Source organism: Lissotriton vulgaris, chromosome 3_1 (assembly GCF_964263255.1).
Source record: "Lissotriton vulgaris chromosome 3_1, aLisVul1.2, whole genome shotgun sequence".
Classification (NCBI taxonomy): domain Eukaryota; kingdom Metazoa; phylum Chordata; class Amphibia; order Caudata; family Salamandridae; genus Lissotriton; species Lissotriton vulgaris.
Window position 1 is genome coordinate 1,834,791,543 of NC_141689.1, and position 20,243 is coordinate 1,834,811,785.

The 20,243-nt window shown below is 45.1% G+C and overlaps 1 protein-coding gene across 1 annotated transcript in view; it reads right to left on the minus strand.

Annotated features, from left to right (window-relative positions):
• The window catches only part of IQCM (IQ motif containing M), a 1,006,762-nt gene that overhangs the window by 441,804 nt on the left and 544,715 nt on the right, over nucleotides 1-20,243 (minus strand). Inside the window, exon 12 of the mRNA XM_086963810.1 lies at nucleotides 3,182-3,316. Within this exon, the coding sequence (XP_086819936.1) occupies nucleotides 3,182-3,316 (135 nt within the window). The remainder of the gene's footprint in view (nucleotides 1-3,181; nucleotides 3,317-20,243) is intronic.

Genomic DNA, 20,243 nt, shown 5'->3' on the forward strand with positions numbered 1-20,243 from the left:
TATGTCTATATATATGTATGTATGTGTATGTGTATATATATATATAATCTTGTTTGGGGCAGCGACGGCTCGTGGAGGGAGTTACGGTGGGGCAGGAGGGTGGGGAGGGGGAGGGGCAGGGCGGAGGTTGCTAAAAACCGGCATATGGATAATTGCAGTAAGTAAACAATTTAATTAATAAAACGAATTTCGTAGTGCGCCTTGCATCGCAAAATGCAATGCAGTGCGAGCTACGAAATTCGTTTTATTAATTAAATTGTTTACTTACCTGCAATTATCCATATGCCGGTTTTTAGCAACCTCCACCCTGCCCCTCCCCCTCCCCACCCTCCTGCCCCACCGTAACTCCCTCCACGAGCCGTCGCTGGTTTGGGGAGACACCCAAACCTTCATACTTACCTTAAATGTGTGGTAACGTCATGTGTGATAAAGGCCTACACATGGTAAAAAGTTGTGTGGTAATAAATGCATGGAAAAAGCACTTCTATGTAGAAATCACGTAGTAAAGACTTTTTCCCATGTAAAACAAACCCTTGTAAACACAATCATATTGCTTTCACGTATTGGAAATTTAAAAAAATATGAATATTTAAAAAAAAAACACTAACCACTCTGTGCCCCAACAAAACCTACAACCTATTTTACCTAACTATTTGCACACATTTAAACAAACAACTTTGACCACAGTATTTAAATGTGGAATTATTATTTTTTTAATCAAAATATACTCTTCAATTTCAAAATAATACATTTATAAGAATTACGATACATTCATAACATTAAATTGAAAAAAAACGCTAACTACCAAATCCCCTGATAAACCCCACAATCCTAATAATTTAAATATTACTAAATTGCAATAATAGTGAATAGCAAAATTTATAAATTAAATGAACACAAACAGTACAAAATTAGCAGTAATTAAATAATGCTTTATAAATAAATACAAAAGTAATTATTAAAATATGCAAAACACCATCCACAAAAGCACACAAAATAACAACCCCTAAAAACAATCATATTTAAATTTTATAGTAAACTATGATGAATACCAAAATATTCTAATGTATTATATTTTTTACCAAAATCAATATGTTTTACAAACAAAACCAATATACCTACCATCTTTATTATGTCCCACAATTATTTTGCAATCATAATATTTTTGCCACAATACTATTGCTAAACGCTATTTTAGAATTTCTGTTCAGGTCCCATATCCGGTCCAAATGACTCTCCATTCATCAAACTTACTGAAAAATGTGGAAATCACCACCATGGGTTTTAGCTTCACAACTTGTTTTATGAAACCCCTTGGTTAAAATAATCTAATTAGACACTGTTTGCAACTGCTCATCAATAAATGCTAGGCAATTAACAGAAGTTGATAATGATGTGTCTTACCAAGAAAATTATATTAAAACATAAGGGCCTCTTCACAAAGGGAAATGTACATGTGGAGATTTTCATCTATACCTAGGTGGAGATTTCCACCCAAATGGTATTTACTGATTCTGGGCAGAAAGCTCTACCTAGCTATAGGATTTACAAATCCCCTTCCCCTTAGAGGTTTGTGGCGCCTCCTTTAAATTTGATTGTGCAGTACATTTACAGTCAAATTTCGTCTATACACTTCTGGGGACATTGGCAGTGAAGAGCTCCTCTGTAGGTGTGGTGAGCTCTGAATGGAAAGTAATAGGGAAATACCATACACATGACACAAATCATAAACACTTTGGCACAAATGAACAATCTAAACACGTAAATACACCCCACACCCTGGGCTCTTCCCTCATCTCATTGGACTGCCTAATCAACAGGAGGTCAGCCACACAACACCTACAGAGGCCAACAGACAATAGACAGGCAGCCCCACTCAAGATGAATAGGAACTTCACTGAGTAGGGGACAGACTTTAAACTTTTACAAGAACAAACTATGTCAATGAATTGGTGGTGATGGCAAGCGCCGTGGGGATCTCAAGAAAAATCGACATGATAGCATTTCCCAGATACAGGTGACAAATGCTCTTTTTAGAATCATAATTATATCAGATCTCCATTGATTCCACCTAGAGCAGTGTGTACTGTGCTCCCCTTGTACCCGGACCTACTCGAAGACCTCATTGCCACTCTGTCCTTCCCTCAGCATTCACAGATAGTTAGGGATCACACGCATATTTGTTTGTCTAACAAATACTATCAAATTCCAATTAACATAACCAAAGTGACAGCCAAATAAATTTATTAGTAACACACGTTAAATCCTCTCTCTCCTCCTCTGCACACTTCTTAAATAATTGTTCCACAACGTTTTCGTATGCCTTGCTTTCATAGGCGGGCAGGCTGAGTGTGACTGGTTGATGTTGGAATGCGTTTCACATGTTAATGGGCGTAGCTGAGCCAGGCCTGTTGACCCCCCCTCCCTTGCAGTGGCAGGTTTGTTGCACGTGTTTGAAACCTTGTTAGAATTCTGTTTCACACAACTTGAAGCTAATATTAGTACTTTTTATTTATATGTTTTAAATACATAAAATAATTTAATAAAAAAAGTTTACACATTTAAAAAGATTTTCCTATTTTAACTCTTGAAAAGTTAGTGTTATTCCCCCCCCCCCCCCCCCCATTGTTTTCTACGAGAGTGTGTTGCAAAACCAGTGTTTGGCCATGTATGGTGCTTGACTGACTCCAACCTTGACTGGAGTAGATTCTAGGCTGTTTTGTCTGTGATACTTTTGTAGTAGATGTAATTGAAATATTTGCAAATAGCAACTGTCTTACTCTTTCGTGCGAGTGGGCTAGTATTTTTATACCCATCCCTAAACCCCTCCTTCAATTCCCTTGACCTCACACATTTACTAGTAAATATTCCCCATTGTCAAATAATTCCCCTATGTCCCTCCTACAACTGGAGTACTCCTTCCTAAAGTCCAAAATGTCTCTATGTATAGGCGCCTCTGTATTTTTGACAGTGATGTGTGATAACACTGCATTCTAATAATTGTACGTGACACTGCATGTGTTTTGCTCGTTTTGTATTTCCATAAATTATGAAATCAAAGCTGTTTATGCCAAAGGATCCTACTACATCATTTAATTCACACTTACGGTGGTCTTTGCTCAATTACCAGTTTGTCATCAATATTTTATGTTTTTATCATGTAGATAATATGGAGGCTTACTTTGATTGAACAGGGCGGTTGCATTATCAATATGCTGTCGAGTTGGAAAATGGCCACAGTCCCTGAAAAATCCAGACAACTCACTTTTATCCATTTCTTTCCAGAATTCTCTCTTGGAAAACATATTTTCATACACTAAAAAAGAATAAGCATATACATATGTTATTTTGAAATTGATTTGTCATTCCTTTTCCACGATTACATCTTGGCATAGGCTCGGTTTTATTTGGAAAAGTAACCTCCTGATACTCCAACAACATATTTTTAAGAAGGCAATACAAGTGTTGCTTTGTAATAAAGGGAACAACTAGATGTGAAAAGCGGGGGTGGGGTAACTGAGGGGTATGAAAATGGTGCCAGGATGTTCCAAGGAGCTAGGTAAAGGAAGTGTGGCAACATAGACTTTCATCAGTATTGACGCAAAGTGCATTTGCTGTGCACAATGCTCCTAGGTGACAGGGTAGCTTTACAAATGGGCATTCTTTTAAGTTGTATCAAAGTAGTAAAAGGGAACATATAGGGCCTGATTCACAAAGGTAAACTTACACTTTGGTGTATGTTTGGGATTGTTTGCTAATCACCAAGGTATTTTACGTGTAGTACCTTTACAACTGCAGGTTCTCTGCACATAAAAATATAGGACAATCCTATTTTTTTATGTGCCGACACTCCACAGTGCGTAAACAATCAGGCTCATATTGTACTCCACAGAGATGATCAAAATCCATAATCATTCTCAGTGCAATGCCACAGTTCAAATTACCTCATGGTATACCTCAATCTTAGAGTTTGTGTCAGGAATATGACATTTTAATTAGAATATGAATAAATACATTTTCTTGTGTAGCTCATTTCCTTTGGTTAAGCACATTACATATTCATCTGGTGGATATTATCCTCTAACTACACACCGTCTACACCAGCATTCTCAGCAGTGACTTTTCCTAAAAATATAAGATTCTGCCTTTTAGTAAAGGGGAAATGTGGAGAACAAAAATGCCTTAAATTAATTGTCGCAATTGCTCAAGTCCAATGAAGTACCTTCGATTCCCATCACTTATCACTTCTTTAGCTGCTGAACTGCTGCTCCTTTAACTATCCCTCTCCATCGGTCTGTGTGACCTGGGCCTGTTTGGAGCGCTCCCCTTTAGGAGTCCCGCTGGAGCACCCTGAAGAAGACCTTCAGATAAGGGAAAGGCTACAGAAACAAGTATCCCGCACAGGACTTAAATAGTCTCTGTGATCCTAGGGATGGAAGGATAAGAATGGAATAGTAAAGTTGAAGAAGAGTAAAGTGTATAAGTCTAGGGAGTCGGAGTAAACATTTCCTACTTAATCCATCCAATGGTTCAGCCTATGATGGTGATTCAATGGTAGGTTAAGGAAACAGCAGCATGTCTTGTTTCTCCCAAATGATTGTAGCACAATTTGAGTACTATTGAAAATATCCAATGTTCACACAGGTATATAGGTCTCCCTCTTCTTTTACCAAGAGTTGTATCAGACACAGAACCAGCATTTTTATAAAGTTTAGCAGGATTTCTGAGCTGGCCATGACACTGTTGAGTCTGTTTCGAATGGATACCGTTTCATAGGATCGCGCTGTGCATGTGAACCTCGCAAGCTGAAATGTCAGCTCTTAATTTTATGAATTTGCAATAAAAAGTATGGGCCTGATATAGATCTCGGCGGACAGGTTACTCTGTCACAACGATGACAGATATCATACCTGCCGAAATATAATTACATCCTATGGGATTTATATTTCGGAGGCCGGGATATCCGTCACCATTGTGATGGAGTAACCAATCCGCCTAGATCTAAATCAGGCCCTATATCTAATTTTAAGCCACATTTACATTCTGGTTAAACCATTCCATTCAATTAGTTTTAACATTAATATTGTATTGTTGTTGGAACTAACACATTTTCAGAGCATTTATTTTTTTCTTATTCCTAAATATACATCAATATTTTCTTTTAGAGAGAAATTTCATTTTCTTTTTCTATTGCACTGTATTGAAACACCTCTAATTAAAGACAATGATTGTTATTCCTAAGTCCGATTAGTGCATATTAAACTTCATTGAAGAGTTGCTACACTTTAATCAATTTTCAGAGTAAGTCACTTTTCTATTTGCAACTTTATTATGTGATAAATTATTTTAATGCTTGATGTTGTCTGATTTTTCCTAAGTATGTCTCTGGATGAGCCACTTGACTGTGAAGTTCAGTTTTGAGAAATGACTGCTGTTCGGGGTCACTGATCACGCCCGATTATGGGGTTTGCTGCTTAATATGTTTTGCAACTTTTGTAAAAATGCTCACTGTTTCACAATCATTGAATGCTGCTTTAGTGGTGAAATAACGCCCTTTCATCCAAAATTCTATGCCAATGCAGACAAGTTCAGATCCTGGCTACGGTAATACGTGGCACTAAGCCACATTTTAAACGAATAGATGTTTAATACACAGGACAGAATAGCAATGGGGTGGCTGCAGGGCTCGGAAATACAAGCATTAGCAACCTCACATCAGAACAGAAGGCTCAAAAGATAACTGGAAAAAAAACGATTTTGATTGGCTCCCAGAATATGCATTGGTCTTCTAGCAGGTGTTGGATTTGCTTTATTTTTCAGCAGTGTGATATTAAGAGGGCAACACATCCCTCCACAGATCTGCACCGCATTCCCTCTGCCCGATAATAAAGTATGTCCATTCTCTCACTCATTGGTCCGTGATTAAATACGAACGTGATGTCACTTAAGGGAATCAAGAGCGCTGGCAAATGAGATAAAAGAAAGACTAAACCTATCAGTGAATAAAGTATGGGTTAATATGCATCGTAGTTGAGAGAATGTTTTTAATAAACAACAAAATAAACGTAGCCAAATAGCCGACCCATAACCAAAGATAATGTACAGTCTATACATTCTGACACAGATACAGCTAACCAGTTCTACATAGGTATTTTAAGGTGAGTGTTCCAGTAAAAGGTAAACTTTTTTGAAACCTGCTCAGAAAAAGGATTATGAGATCCTTGTCTGTGACCCAGTTCTCCAGGTGATACATCAAGAACCTGCCAAAAAGCTTGGCTGAAGTATCAATCAAACTAATAGGTTGCGGCTGCGTCCCGTTCATTATCCTTGTTAAAGATCAGCGCACTATGCTAGATTGCCGTGTAGTTTGGATCATTTCAGTTTTAAATAATTATAATGTTTTCCTATAGCCTGCTAAAGTGATACCAGATTTACAATACAAAAACCTGTATTTTTAGAGTCTGGAGAGTACTGGTATTTATTATGTACATACATCAATCTATAGGATTAAATGGTTATACGCCCTCCCATACATTATATGTTTTTAAAAGGTCAATGTTCCAGACTATGGGCCTGGTTCACAAAGGGAAATGGACATCTGTATATATAGATTTCCATCTATGCAGAGATCTCCTCTCGGATTGTATTTGCCACTAAGGTGTACGAGCATTCTCCCCCTTATATGAAGCTACTCTGTTAGGTGGATATCTACGCCACTGGGGTGGAGAACTCAGAATAGAAGGGAATAGAAAAACATTATAATCGCCTCAGATCACAAAGGCATGACACACATTAACACCCCAAACACATAAATACAGCCCATTCCCAGCCTGTTCCAAGAAACACTAACCAGGGACATGTAACAACTGTCTCTCCCTACTATTTCTTGTATCACCACTCATGCCACTCTGTCCTCCCCCTCCTATTCACAAATGGGCAGATATCACACACATATCTGATGTCTAACAAAACAGTACACTTAATAAGAACACACTGTAGTTATATACTTAAGCTACACCTAACCAACCAACTTAATACCATACACATTAGTAAATTCTGTCTCTCAACTCTCTCCTGCTCAAATAATTGTTCCTCAAAATAAAGGGGAAAACAACAAAGATATTCATCAACACAGTGAAATAAGTGGTTGGCTTGTGACTTGCTTTCTTATGTTGACAGGTTGTGTGCGAGTGGTTGATGTAGTACTGAATTTTACCTGTTGATGGATGGGACAGTGACCTGAGTGTTGACCCTCTACCCCTTGGACTAGCAGGTGTGCTGCATGTGTTTAACTTAGGAAAATTGGATCCATATTACCTGTATCTGTAAAAAGACTTATTTACATTTTATAAGAAACATTTCTAATAGTTGGGGAGGATGTGTGTCCTTCCCAAGTATAAATCAATAATCTTAACAGGTCCAACACACAAGTTCAATAAATAAACATGGTTTAAGCCTGGTAGCTATGGCACTAAGGGGACATGTTTAGCCTACGTAAACCTGTGTAAACGATTTAGCAGCACAAACAAAATTAAAAAGTATAGAAACACAGTAGAATACAAATCACATAGCCAGTTTCATACATTTAAAAAAGAAATTAAGGCAATAAGCACCACGAAAAATGGAAGCACCAATAAGAAGTCACTGTTTGCATTTGACCGATACATAGGCGCAATTACAGGCTGAACACAATGAGGCAGAGGTCAGATGGCCCAAGTAGGTCACCCAGGCCAAATATTGTTCCCAATTTTACCTTCTGTCTGAGAGCCTGATTTACATTGTGATGGAGAAGTTACTGTGTCACAACGGTGACAGATATTCTGTCCACCTAAACATAAATCCCATTATGTCCTATGGGATTATATTCGGGGGACAGGATATCTGTCACCATTGTGACAGAGTAACCCATCCACCAAGATATAAATTAGGTCCTTAGTCTATGATCTGCCAAGATCTAAATCAGGGGCTTAGTCTATGAACTAGAAGTTGAAATTCATCTTGCAGGGCAAGGTTGCAAGTTGTGGTCAATAAAGTCCCCTCAAACTCAGATAACAGTTGGACTAGGTCCCAATAAAGCCATTGGTTGGTGGAAAAAACTTAGAGAGGGAAAATTCCAACATCACACCTGCTGAAGTCCTCTCATCGGCCAGACACATTTTATGCTTTTGCCCAGTCCAGGTTTCAACCTTCAGAGTCTTTTTGGAAGTTCTAAATCCTCCATCGGGGCAATCCTGGAAAGAAGCTGAATCCTATAAAGATATCGTAAAATTGAACACCTTTCCTACAAGATCCAGCTGATGCTCTGGAGGTCTTGGAAGTCCAAAAATGTTCAAAGCCCCAACTTTTCAGACTTTCTGCAGCAGTTTCTTCTGGTCTCTTCTAACACCTCAGGGTCAGAAGTTAGGGGTTAGGACTCAATCTTGTAGAGGAGGTTCCAGTCCAGATGCAGTTGCTGTTGGTCAGCTAGTCATTTCATCAGAAAGGCCTCTTACAGCCTGTCTTGTCCCTGGAGTCACACAGGAGGTCAACCAACTGACCTTGGAGTCCACTTCTTAGTTCTGGGTACATGTGGGTGCCAGTCCTGCCCCTCAGGCCTTAACACAGAGAGCAGGTCCAGTCCTCTTCTGTTCTCCCACAAGTCCAGACAGTGTTCTGATGAGCTGTGGGTGAGATGCCACTTTTGTAGGATTCATTCGGCAGTGGGTAGGGGTGACATCTGGACATTCAATAACCAATGAGCAAAGAATCCCTGTGGCACAAACTTCCCACTTTTGCAGTACACACTGTTTGTATTACTGCAAACTATAATACAGGGGTTTTGATGGAGCTTTCTGCTTTTAATAATTGGTTTATTCATTTACACAATGTATAGTAATAGAACTATGAGGACACAAAAAAAGGAAAGCTCACAAATTTGACACATGACTATCTTCTTACAACACAGCAGGTTGAGGAACAGCTGACTTTTCTGGGTTAAATGCAACATAGCGGACCCCTTAGTCTCTTGGTTGTGGCTGGTGTTCAAGCCAGAGGTGTGTCTAGGGAATTGAGCTCTCCACTCATCCTCCTACACACCAAACTGATTATGTGATCAGCCTCCCCTACCGCAGGGCTTGTGGCAACCTGGCTGTATGTAAGATGGCATCAAAGGGATTCTCTTCCACAGATCTCCCCTTATTCTAAATTATGGTTGGATAAGTCTTACCATGGCCCCTTTCAAGTTAATTAACTTCCTCAACCCTTCCAAACTGCCTTTCCTGAGCTCAGATGAGGCCCATAACTCACTCCCAGTTCTCCTTGCGAAAAAAATCCTAAATCACTGTCTCTGCCATGGGAGGAGTTTTCATACAGCATTAGGGGGACAGCACTGACGGGGCAACTTCTGGCAGACTAATGCTAATTAGCCTACTTGAGCTTCAGGCAGGCAAAATCTACCTTTTTAAAAGATACCAAAAATGCAACTTCACCATTAAATTGGATGTTAAATACATATTACAAGCAGTGGTTGAATCATGTCTGTAGCTTACCTTAAACCACAGGTAGAAAAATAGTATTTGAATTACACCTGAATTTTTCTCATAGGATCAGGCGCAGCCATTTACAGTTAAAATAGTTTTAGAGGCTAGACATTGTTTGGATATGCAATCACTACATTTTTGCATGTACTACTTTTAAATACTAGTCACCTTACTTTCCGGACTACAAGGCCTACTTAGGAGTGACTTAATTATTAAAAGTAGTATTCACTCTTGTCAAAAATTGTGACAGATTTTCTTGCAGATTAAACATCTGTACCATTCAAACTGCACATATCAGCCTGAAGCCAAGTTTTCCTTTTCAGTCCAGTAAATGTATAATAGGTTCTGCAGCCCACAGATGACATTTAACTTTCCATAGCATTGGTGTATTTTACTACAAGGCATTTGCTGGAAAATGAAATATGTCAATTGAAGAATTAGCCAATTCCATCAGGTTTTAAGAGTTAGAGCATATACTCTGTGGCCTGGAGAGAAGTACCCCAATGTGCAAAGTTAAAAAAAGCTAGACCAGGCAGCAAAAATTAAGTGTGATCACAGAAGAAAGTTAAAAAAATATATTAATATTTAAACACTAAAAAAGAACATTTATTTTATGCTATTTAAAATAGTTTTCTCACTTTTTTTCCTATTTTCTCCTAAATGTTGTTAGTGGCATGCATTTTGTACGATTTCTATGAGAGTGTATTGGCCATGTGGAGTGTATTAGAAATGGGGTTGCAGGTTGGCTGGGGTAGGAGCCCTAATCAAGCAGCAACCACATTCTTAGTCAGGTTAAGAAGCTGGCAGGCTCTTTTTTTTTTTAGCCATTAACATTAGAGAAGAAGAAGAGCTTTTTTAGGTCTCGCCTGCAATTACAGCGCGTAAAGCGCTGTCTCACTGCGAGACCTATAGTCACCGGCTCAGCTTCCCAGGAGACAGGAGCTGGCCACGCGCATCTTCAAAAATTGGATCAGAGTGGGCCGCGCGTGTGAACACGCGCTCCATTGAGCATTAGCTTACAATGCACGCTTAGACTTAGCTTTCAGTTTCGTTCTTACTGGGAGCAGAGAATCTTAAAAGCAATCTCACTCATTCAGGGCCAGTGCGTTCATCCGATATCATAAGCAAAGTGATGCCTGCACAGCAAAGGGTAGATGCCCTGCTGAGGGTGCATGCTTGCTAGCCCGCCCTTTCCTGCTTGTTTTTATTTTCTGAAGGAAGGATGTCTGTCCCCATACACTGGCGCGTAAGGGTTGCGCAGCAGAAAGTTTTCAAAGTCGGGGCTTACCTGCAGTCTTCCAGGCAGGTCGCGATCTTCTCGTTGGGATCGTGCCCAGGCCCGCCAGCTCCCGCGGGTGCAGCGAGGCGAAGTGCGGGTCTTCGGAGGCCTGGCAGGAGTCCATGCTCTGCACCCAGGCCTGCCTCTTGTTTTTTGTTGCTTTGGCGGCCCCCTCCCAGGGCCACGCAACACTCCTCAAAGACAGCGGTGAAGACGCAGGCGCCGCACTGGGCACGAGCCGCAGGACACGCCGATGTGCGCGCTCACGGCGTGCCTACAACGTGCACATCGCGTTCTTTCACGTGTGGCAGCGCTGAAAATGGCTAAACTAAAGCCAGGGTGCTGCTAGCCCGCGCTGCCCAGCGCACAGAGGCCGGGCTCAAGGCGCTGACACCCTGGAGGCCTGAGGCGCTTCATCCAGACATAAGCCGAGGGGATGACTGAAAGGCCTCTGAATCCGAGCTTGTTTACTCAGCCCCGGCCCCTCCTCCCCCCAGCCCCCACCCCACCACACCCACCTCACCCCCCCTCTGTGGTTCCCTCGGGCCAGCCAAGGGACGGCTTTAAAAGGCCGGGACGGTCCCGCCTCACACCCGAGGGACAGAGCAGCAGAGAGGAGCCTTCGCCACACCCTGGACAGGAGCATCGCAAGCAGGAGCTAGGTGAGTGCACTTCGAGGCGCTGTGAGGGCAGGGAGGGTCTGTGCAAAGGGGGGGTCTGTGCAAAGGGGGGGTCTGTGCAGGGAGCTTCTGTGCAGGGAGCTTCTGAACATGTACGTCAGAGCCGCACAGACATGTCGCAGTGCACAGAGGCCGGGCTTGAGGCGCTGACACCCTGGAGGCCTGAGGCGCTTCATCCAGACATAAGCCGAGGGTATGACATGAAAGGCTGCTGAATCCGAGCATGTTTACTCAGACGCGGACCCTCCTCCCCCCAGCCCCCACCCCACCACACCCACCTCACACCCCCCCCATTGCTCCCTCTGGCCTGCACAAGGGAAGGCTTTAAAAGGCTGGACGGTCCCGCCTCACACCCGAGGGACAGAGCAGCCGAGAGGAGCCTTCATCACACCCTGGACAGGAGCATCGCACGCAGGAGCTAGGTGAGGGCAGGGGGGGTCTGTGCAAGGGGGGAGTCTGTGCAAAGGGGGGTCTGTGCAGGGAGCTTCTGTGCAGGGAGTGTCTGTGCAGGAGGTCTGTGCAGGAGGTCTGCGCAGGGAGGTCTCTGCAGGGGGTCTGTGCAGGGAGCATCTGTGCAGGGAGGGTCTGTGCTGGGAGGGTCTGTGCAGGAGGTCTGTGCAGGGAGGGTCTCTGCAAGGAGGTCTCTGCAGGGGGTCTGTGCAGGGGGTTTGTGCAGGGAGCGTTTGTGCAGGGATGGTCTGTGCCACCATCACCCCCAAGCCCCATACCAGCCGCTACCCGGTCAACAGCCACCACCACCCCCAGCCCCATACCAGCCACCACCTCCCACCCCAAACCAGCCACCACCCCCCAGCCACATACCAGCCACCATCCGGCCACCACCCACCACCTCCCCAGCCCCATCCAAGCCGCCATCCCCCAGCCCCATACCAGATGCCACAACCCCTCAGCCCCATACCAGCCGCCATCACCCCTCAGCCCCATACCAGCCACCACCCCCAGCCCCATACCATCCACCACCCCCCAGCCATACCAGCCGCCACCCCCAGCCCCATACCAGCTGCCACCAGCCACCACCCCTCAGCCCCATACCAGCCACCACCCACCAGTCCCATACCAGCCGCCAGCCGGCCACCAGCCACCACCCCCAAGCCCCATTCCAGCCACCCCCCCAGGCCCATTCCAGCCACCCCCCAGCCCCATACCAGCCGCCACCCGGCTCCACCTTCATTATTCCTAGTTTAAAACATTAGAAAAATCACAGACAAACTTGAAACATTAAATATAGCAGTAAATGTGATTAGCATGCACAGGAAAGTATATTCCACAGTTGCCCTAATGACTTGACTGCTAATTAAATAAACAAGCATTTGCAATGCAATAGGTCTGGCGTTTGCAAGAGTTTAAGCTATTGGCATTGTAAATGACAATGCCTTTTATTTATGTTTTAAAAACGAACACATAAAATAAAGGCCTTGTCATTTACAACACCAATAGCTCAAACTCTAGTAAATGCGAGACCTATTGCATTGCAAATGCTTGTCTTAACACTTTTTTTTTTGTTGAAAGTTTTATATAGCGCGAACAAGATCTTTGCAGATATCAGAGCGCTTTACAAAGCCGGGAATGCCAGCAAGAGAGTGGGGTTACACATAATAAGTGGGAAGGGTTGGTACATGAGGGAGCAAAGTAGTACAGCACATCAATAATACAAATATAACAGTTAAATGTGTGCATAGATAGTCAGTAGCGTCAATAATACAGGTGAAATACATAGTCATAGAGTTCAAACAGAGTAATACAGGTCGGTGTAGAGTCTTTCCAAATCCACGCTAATAGGTCAAGTGTATTTGGCCATAAAAATAGCTTTGACTTCTTTCCTAAAAAGTGTGAAGGAGGAGATGAGCCTGGTTTCAGGGGGGAGTGAGTTCCAGATTCTGGGTGCCATTCCTGAGAAAGAGCGTTTATAAGTTTTTACCTTCCGGAATCTTCGAGGTTTTAGCAGAAGATTGTTTGTGCCTCTAGTGTTTCTAGAGCCGCCAGAGATTGACAGCTTCTGAGTGAGGTATCCGGGAGAGCTCAGATGTAGAGCCTTGTGTGTCATGGAGGCGATTTTCAAATGTATTCTGGCTTCAAAAGGCAGCCAGTCCAGTGTTTTCAAGTCAGGGGCGATGTGCGAGTGTTTTTTTGATCCAGTGATGAGTCTGGCTGCAGCGTTTAGAGAGGCTCTTAGGGGTGCAGTGCTGGTTAACAGGAGACCGCAGAGGGCGGTGCTGCCGTATTCAATTCGCGGGATTACTAGTGCTTGTACTGCAGTTTGGAAGTCTTTGGCTGGTAGGAAGGGTTTAAGTTTCCTCAGGGTATTGATTTGGAAGTTCGCTCCCTTAGTAGCCTTGCTGATATGATGCTGCATGTTGAGGTTGGAGTCGAGGGTTATGCCTAGAGATTCCACTATGATGGGTTGGACATTGAGTGCAGTTAGCTGTTTAAGCCAGGTTTGCGTGGTGGGGATCTTCGCGGGAGGTGTGATCAGCAGGAATTCTGTTTTCAGAGCATTGAGTTTGAGATGATTATCAGCAAGCCAGGATTGGGTGCTTCTGATCGTTGAGTTCAGTAGTAAGATGTCATTGGGGGATTGTAATTTGATATATAGTTGGGTGTCATCTGCGTACATGTGAAAAAGTACATTGGATGCTTGAAGCAAGGTGGTGAGAGGTTCCATAACTAGGTTGAACAAAGTTGGTGATAGGGAAGATCCTTGGGGGACGCCTAACAAAACAGGTATTGGAGAGGACATCAGGTTGTTACTCTTGAATTTCTGCGACCTGTTGTGTAAAAAGGAGGTGAACCACTTGAGAACAGTCCCAGAAAGACCCATTCTTGTGCTCAAAAGATCGAGTAACTTCTCATGTTTGACAGTGTCGAATACTGAAGAGAGATCAAGCAGGATGAGGAGGCAGGTATCACCTTGATCTAGGATTTGAAGGGCGTCGTCAATTATGTGAGTCATAGCAGTTTCAGTGCTGTGTCCTGCTCGGAAGCCTGATTGATGAGGGTTGAGGAGATCAAACTGATCGATGTGTTTAGTCAGTTGTAGTTGAGCGCATTTTTCCAATAGTTTGGCGAGAGTGGGAATATTGGTAGTGGGACGGTAGTTGTTTAGGTACGATGGGTCGGCAGTAGGTTTCTTTAGGAAAGGTGTGACTTGTCCAACTTTGAGGGAGTCAGGGATGGTTCCTTCTTGGAGCGAGCTGTTGATAATTTTAGTCCAGAGAGGGAGGAGCAGTGGGGTGAAATCTTTGACAGCGTTAGCAGGGAGGGGATCCGTGAGGTGATTGGAAGGTTTCAAGGTGCTGAGCAGTTTGCCTATTTCTTTTGGAGTAGGTTTCAAAGGTTGACCATGTTGCATTGTTTTTAGGTTCGGTGGGTGTTATGCAGTTGAGTGAGTTGTGGAGTCTTGCGTCAGCGCGGAGATCATTCTTTATGTTGTCAGTTTTTTGGGTAAAGAAAGTGGCGAAGTCTTCACAGGAGGGTGCTACGTGCAAAGTACTGAGAGGTTGGGGTCGTTCCTTGGCTTGTGTTCTGATTAACTCAAACAGTTTTCTAGGGCGATTTTTTGCTTGGTCGAGCTGGAGGCTGAAGAAGTTTGCTTTTGAGCGCTTTATTTTCCTGAAGTAGGCGTTTCTCTTTTTCTTCAGGGTTTTCAGGTGCAGTGCAGAGGGAGCTGCCCTCCAGGTGCGCTCTGCCAATCTCATGGCTCGTCTATCTTCATTGAGACTCCCGTCGTACCATGGGTTGGAGGGTTTAGCGGATACTCTTTTTAGCTGCATGGGAGAAGCCTCATTAATTATTGAGGTCACGGCGTTAAGATAGAGGTCAGTCAGGGATTGGACATCTGTAGCGCCCGTAGGCGGGAGTAGGAGGTCGCGACTGTTCGGGGGTATGGAGAGTGGGTTGAGTTTTTTCAGGTCTCTTTTCCAGACTTTAGGTCTGGAGGGTTGAACCGAATCGAGTTTGACTTTTTCATTGATGTGGAATGTGACAATATGATGGTCTGACCAGTCACAGGGTTGAATAGACTCAAGTTGAGTAGCGTCCCTTTTGGCGATGATAAGGTCGAGGATAGAGCCTTTCTCGTGGGTCGGGCTGTTGCATAATTGTGTGAGGTCCAGGGTGCTGAGGAAGCTTTTAAGACTATTTACCACCGCATCATTGAGATCGTTCCAATGGAGGTTGAAGTCACCCAGGTCCTGCGTTGGTTGAAATCAAGTCCATCATTTGTTGGGCGAAGATGAGGTGGTCTCTGGGAGGGTGGTAAATGCCATGAAGAGAGCATATCGGTTTGCCATCACTGATGATATCGAGGCAGATGTATTCGTAGGAGGTTGGAGACAGTAGGGACGACACGGAGACTTTCAGAACAGAAAGGCTGTTCCTGTATATGCATGCGATTCCGCCACCTATCTTGCCAGACCTGTCAAGCCTAATGATGTGGTAGTTAGGGGGGACCAGAATGTCCATTATAGGTGTAGAGGATTCGGTTAGCCAGGTTTCAGTCAGGATGATTAGGTCAAGGTCCAGTGTTAGGATGAGATCAGCGATGGCGGAGGAGTGTTTTGAAGCCGATCTGCAGTTTAGGAGAGTGCATTTGAGACGGGGTGTGTCGGGGGAGGAAGAGGGTACTAGAGAGAGGGGGACTTTTCTAAGGTTATTCGGGACGGATATTCTGTTGTTAAGAGTGGAGGATCTACGGGGATTTGAGTGTATTGTGGGGATGGGGAGGTGCGAGGCGGTTGTGGGGTTTAGGGGAGCTGGGTCGTAGGAGCGGAGAAGGGAGAGAGTGTCGAGGTTCGAGAGAGGGTTGCTTGTACGAAGGGGGCGGTTGTTGCAATTGTGGGCAGGGATCGCGGTCCAGTGAGTACGGCGGGTGTGCTTGTTGCGATTGTGGGCATGGATCGCGGTCCGGTGTGAGGGACGTGGCTTAGGAGCGTCGTCGGGACAGGAGGAGAGAAAGTTGAGAGGGGGTGTGGTGATGAGTGAGGTGAGTCTAGGGGGTGTGGTGAGCAGCTCTTTGATGGTGTGCATGTCTTCTTTGATGGTGTGAATTTCTTCTTTGAGTTGTAGGAGGAAGGACATAATCTTGTCTAGCGTGGGGTAAGTGTTAGTGCTGGGGGTGGAAGTCATGGTTGGGTGGCTGACCTGGGGCTTATCGTGCGGGTGGGGGGGGGTGGTTGGTGCTCATGCAGGGCTCCGTTTTGTCGTCGTACGGGTTGGAGTTAGGGAGGAGAGAGGGTAAGGGGGCGATGGGAGTGGATGAAGTACGGAGGAGGTTGGAGGTGTAGAGGCGGGGATTCGTGGCAGGCGGAGAGAGAGGGGTGGAAGTGGAGTGTATGATGGTGGTGAAGGGGGAGCCTGAAGGGTAGTGAGGGCTGAGAGTGGGGGGGGAGCTGGGGTTGGAGATGGTCCTGTCGTGGGGAGGGGAGTTAAGATAGTAGATGTGGTGTGCTCTGCATGGTTAGTTAGCGTGTGGAAGTGGGGGCTGAGAGAGGGGGGGACAGAGTGTGGGATTTGTCACTATGTGTGTCGATCTGGTGCTGAACTAGGTTAGAGGGGTTGTGGGCGGGGTCTATGATGTCAGGGGGGAGAGGAGGGGTGGAGGTGTTATGAGTGGGGGTCCCAGGGATGGGAGTGTGGGGGCGGCTGATGTATGGTGGGAAGTTATTTGTGTCTGTGATTGCGGAGTGTGGGGTGGTTACAGCAGGTGGGTGAGTGACTGGTGTGGTGGGGGAGGAGGTGAGGTGCATGTCGTTCTGGTGCTGGGCTAGGTAAGAAGAGTTGTCGGTGGGGGCTGTGAAGTCTGGGGTGTTATTACTGGAGGGGATGTGAGTGGAGGTCCGATGGTTGGAGAGGTTCTCTTTGAAAGTGGGGAACAGGTTGTCTAGTAGTTCCAGGTTCCTGTCTGTGGATTGAATTAGGACAATCCCGTTATTGTAGATAGTAATGGTGGTTCTGCCTAGGAAGAGTTGGGATGGTGTGATGGAGAGAGTTAAGCCATGAGCGGATTTCATGGTGGTGGAGACAGTGAGTAAGGTGAGGAACGTTTTTCTCCATTGAGCTCTGCGAGAGGTGTGGAAGATGATATCGATGTTCAGGGATCCATTGACCGGTGAGAAGTAGGTGTCGACAAAGGGGGTTTCAGGGTGGGACCTCAGAAAGTTGTGTTTAAAGCGTTTAGCGGCTTTTTTGGTGAGTGCGGATGGGTAGTTGATTTTATATGTGTGCTTGTCGATGGGCTCCATGCTGGGATGGCGGTATAGGTGGGTGTGGCGGTAAAGGTGGGTGTGGGAGGGTGGATGATAGTGCTACACATGTGCAAAGAACAAAGCAGACAGTAGGTTACATGGTACACAAGTGACATTAGTGAGTAACAAAAATAGCCAACATATAGAGGTAGCAATCTGTGCAAAGCACAATGCAGACAGTAAATTACGTGGTACACGAATGCCACTAGTGAGTACCAAGATAATCAAAATAATCAAGATAAAGAGGTAGCAATCTGTGCAAACCAAAAATAAACAGTGCGAATGGGTGTAGCTTACACAGTGTACACAAATGACTAAAGATATATGAGGTAGCAGACGGTACAGCTTACACAATGTAACGAGATATAGACAGGACCGGGAAGGTGAAAGAGGGGGTGGTTTAGCCATCATCTTCAGAAACTGTTTTACCTGTCTCTGCACCCCCAACCCTTTTCCGGAATGCGAAAGCATGTCGTTCACCCTGGAATTTTCCCCCAATATAAGTTTCTCCGGAGCACTTATATACCGCCCACCAGGCACCCCCAAACAGTTCTACGAATCTCTTCCCCCGTTAGTTGCCGATTTGGCCCTATCGCCCTCCAACTTCACGTTATTGGGTGATCTCAATATACATTTTGATGACCCCAACAACTCCCTTGCCAACAAACTAAGCGGGGACCTATCTGCTCTGCAGCTGCTCCAGCTGGTCTCATCTCCTACGCATGCGAAAGGCCACTTGCTGGATCCTGTTTTCAGCAACTGCCCACACTTAAAGGCCTGTCCCCCTATAACGCTTCCTTGGACAGACCATGCTCTAGTCCCGTTGCTTTGGACAACTGAAAAATCTACATCCCCTATACCTATTGTCCAAGAAACCCGAAACTGGTCTAAAATACCGCTGGCCCAGTGGACCCTGGAACTGCAAAGGAGGATTCCCCTAATCGGTCAGCCCCCTCACTGGCCAATGAATCCTTCAATGAATGGATACAGAACTCTCTCAACACCACGTTCCCCCTGAAGAAAACAGTTTCCAAAAGATCCAGAATCTCAGCTCCCTGGTACACCACTGGACTACGGGAGAAAAAGCGCTTTTGCAAGAGACTGGAACGCAAATGGCGACTGGAATATGCGGAAGCAGACAAAACTATCTATAGAGACGCCATCAGGTCATACAAAAAAGACATAAAAAGTGCGCAATCTTTATACTATTCAAACCAGATCGCAGAGGCCAGCTCCAGCTCGAAAGAGATCTACAAAATAGTAAAAAGCCTCACCACCCTCCCCACACCCCCTCCTATAACTGAGAATCCTCAGCTACGTTGCGAAGATCTGGCCAACTTCTTTTCCCAGAAAATCAATCTTATTTACTCTTCCTTTCCATCCACAGAACAGACCGCTCTGACTAAAGCAGCGCCATGTCCCCCTCTAGAACATACATCCAACCACCCTCCGGTGCTCGTGGAATTCCCCCAGTTACAGGTGGATCTCCTCACCTCCCTGATGCACCAAGTGAAGTCGGGTTCCCCCAGAGACCCAGCACCCCCACATGTCCTAGTCTCTGCCATTCAAACCATTCTTCCCACACTGCTTAGAGTACTTAATACCTCGATCTCTACCAGCACAGTACCAGTAATGTGGAAGCAGGCCATGGTAAGGGCTCTGGTCAAAAAACCTAACCTTGACACCAAGAACCTCAACAACTTCTGCCCGATCTCCTTGTTGCCTTGGGCAGCCAAAATCTTGAAGAAACACATAAACAGCATATTAACAACCTTTCTCGAGCAACACCATCTGCTCGATCCCTCCCAGACCGGCTTTCGCCCCAAGCATGGGACCGAGACGGCACTGCTGGCAGTCACAGAGGAGTCCAGGAGAATCTTAGATCGGGGAGGATCGGTGGCAATCATCCTCCTCGATCTGAGCGCGGCGTTTGATACCGTGAACCACAGCATCCTCCTGCAGCACCTCCTGGACATCGGAATATCTGACAAAGCTCTGGAGTGGTTCAGGTCCTACCTGAATGACAGATCTTTCCAGGTGTATGAAGGTAATGTCACCTCCTCCAGCAAGCCTCTGAGGTGTGGAGTCCCGCAGGGATCATTGTTAAGCCCAACGTTATTTAACGTCTACATGAGGCCACTGGCTGAGATCGTCCGCCCATTTGGTATTAAGATCGTTACCTACGCGGACGATACCCAGCTGGTGGTCTCCCTGGCACAGGCAGGCGGACCCTCAGCTAATGTAGATCTCGCTGGCTGCATGGAGATGGTCAAGAGCTGGATGACCAAGTCTTGTCTCAAACTTAATGGAGACAAGACTGAGCTCATGCTCCTGGGTCATACCATACCATCTACCATAGACACGCTTTGGCCTCCCAGCTTAGGTCCTGCCCCTGTTCCCAAAGACGCCATCAAGAGCTTGGGTGTCTGGCTTGACAGGTCCCTGTCGTTCGATCAACAGGCAACAAAACTTTCTGCCACTTGCTTCGGCATCCTGAGAGTTA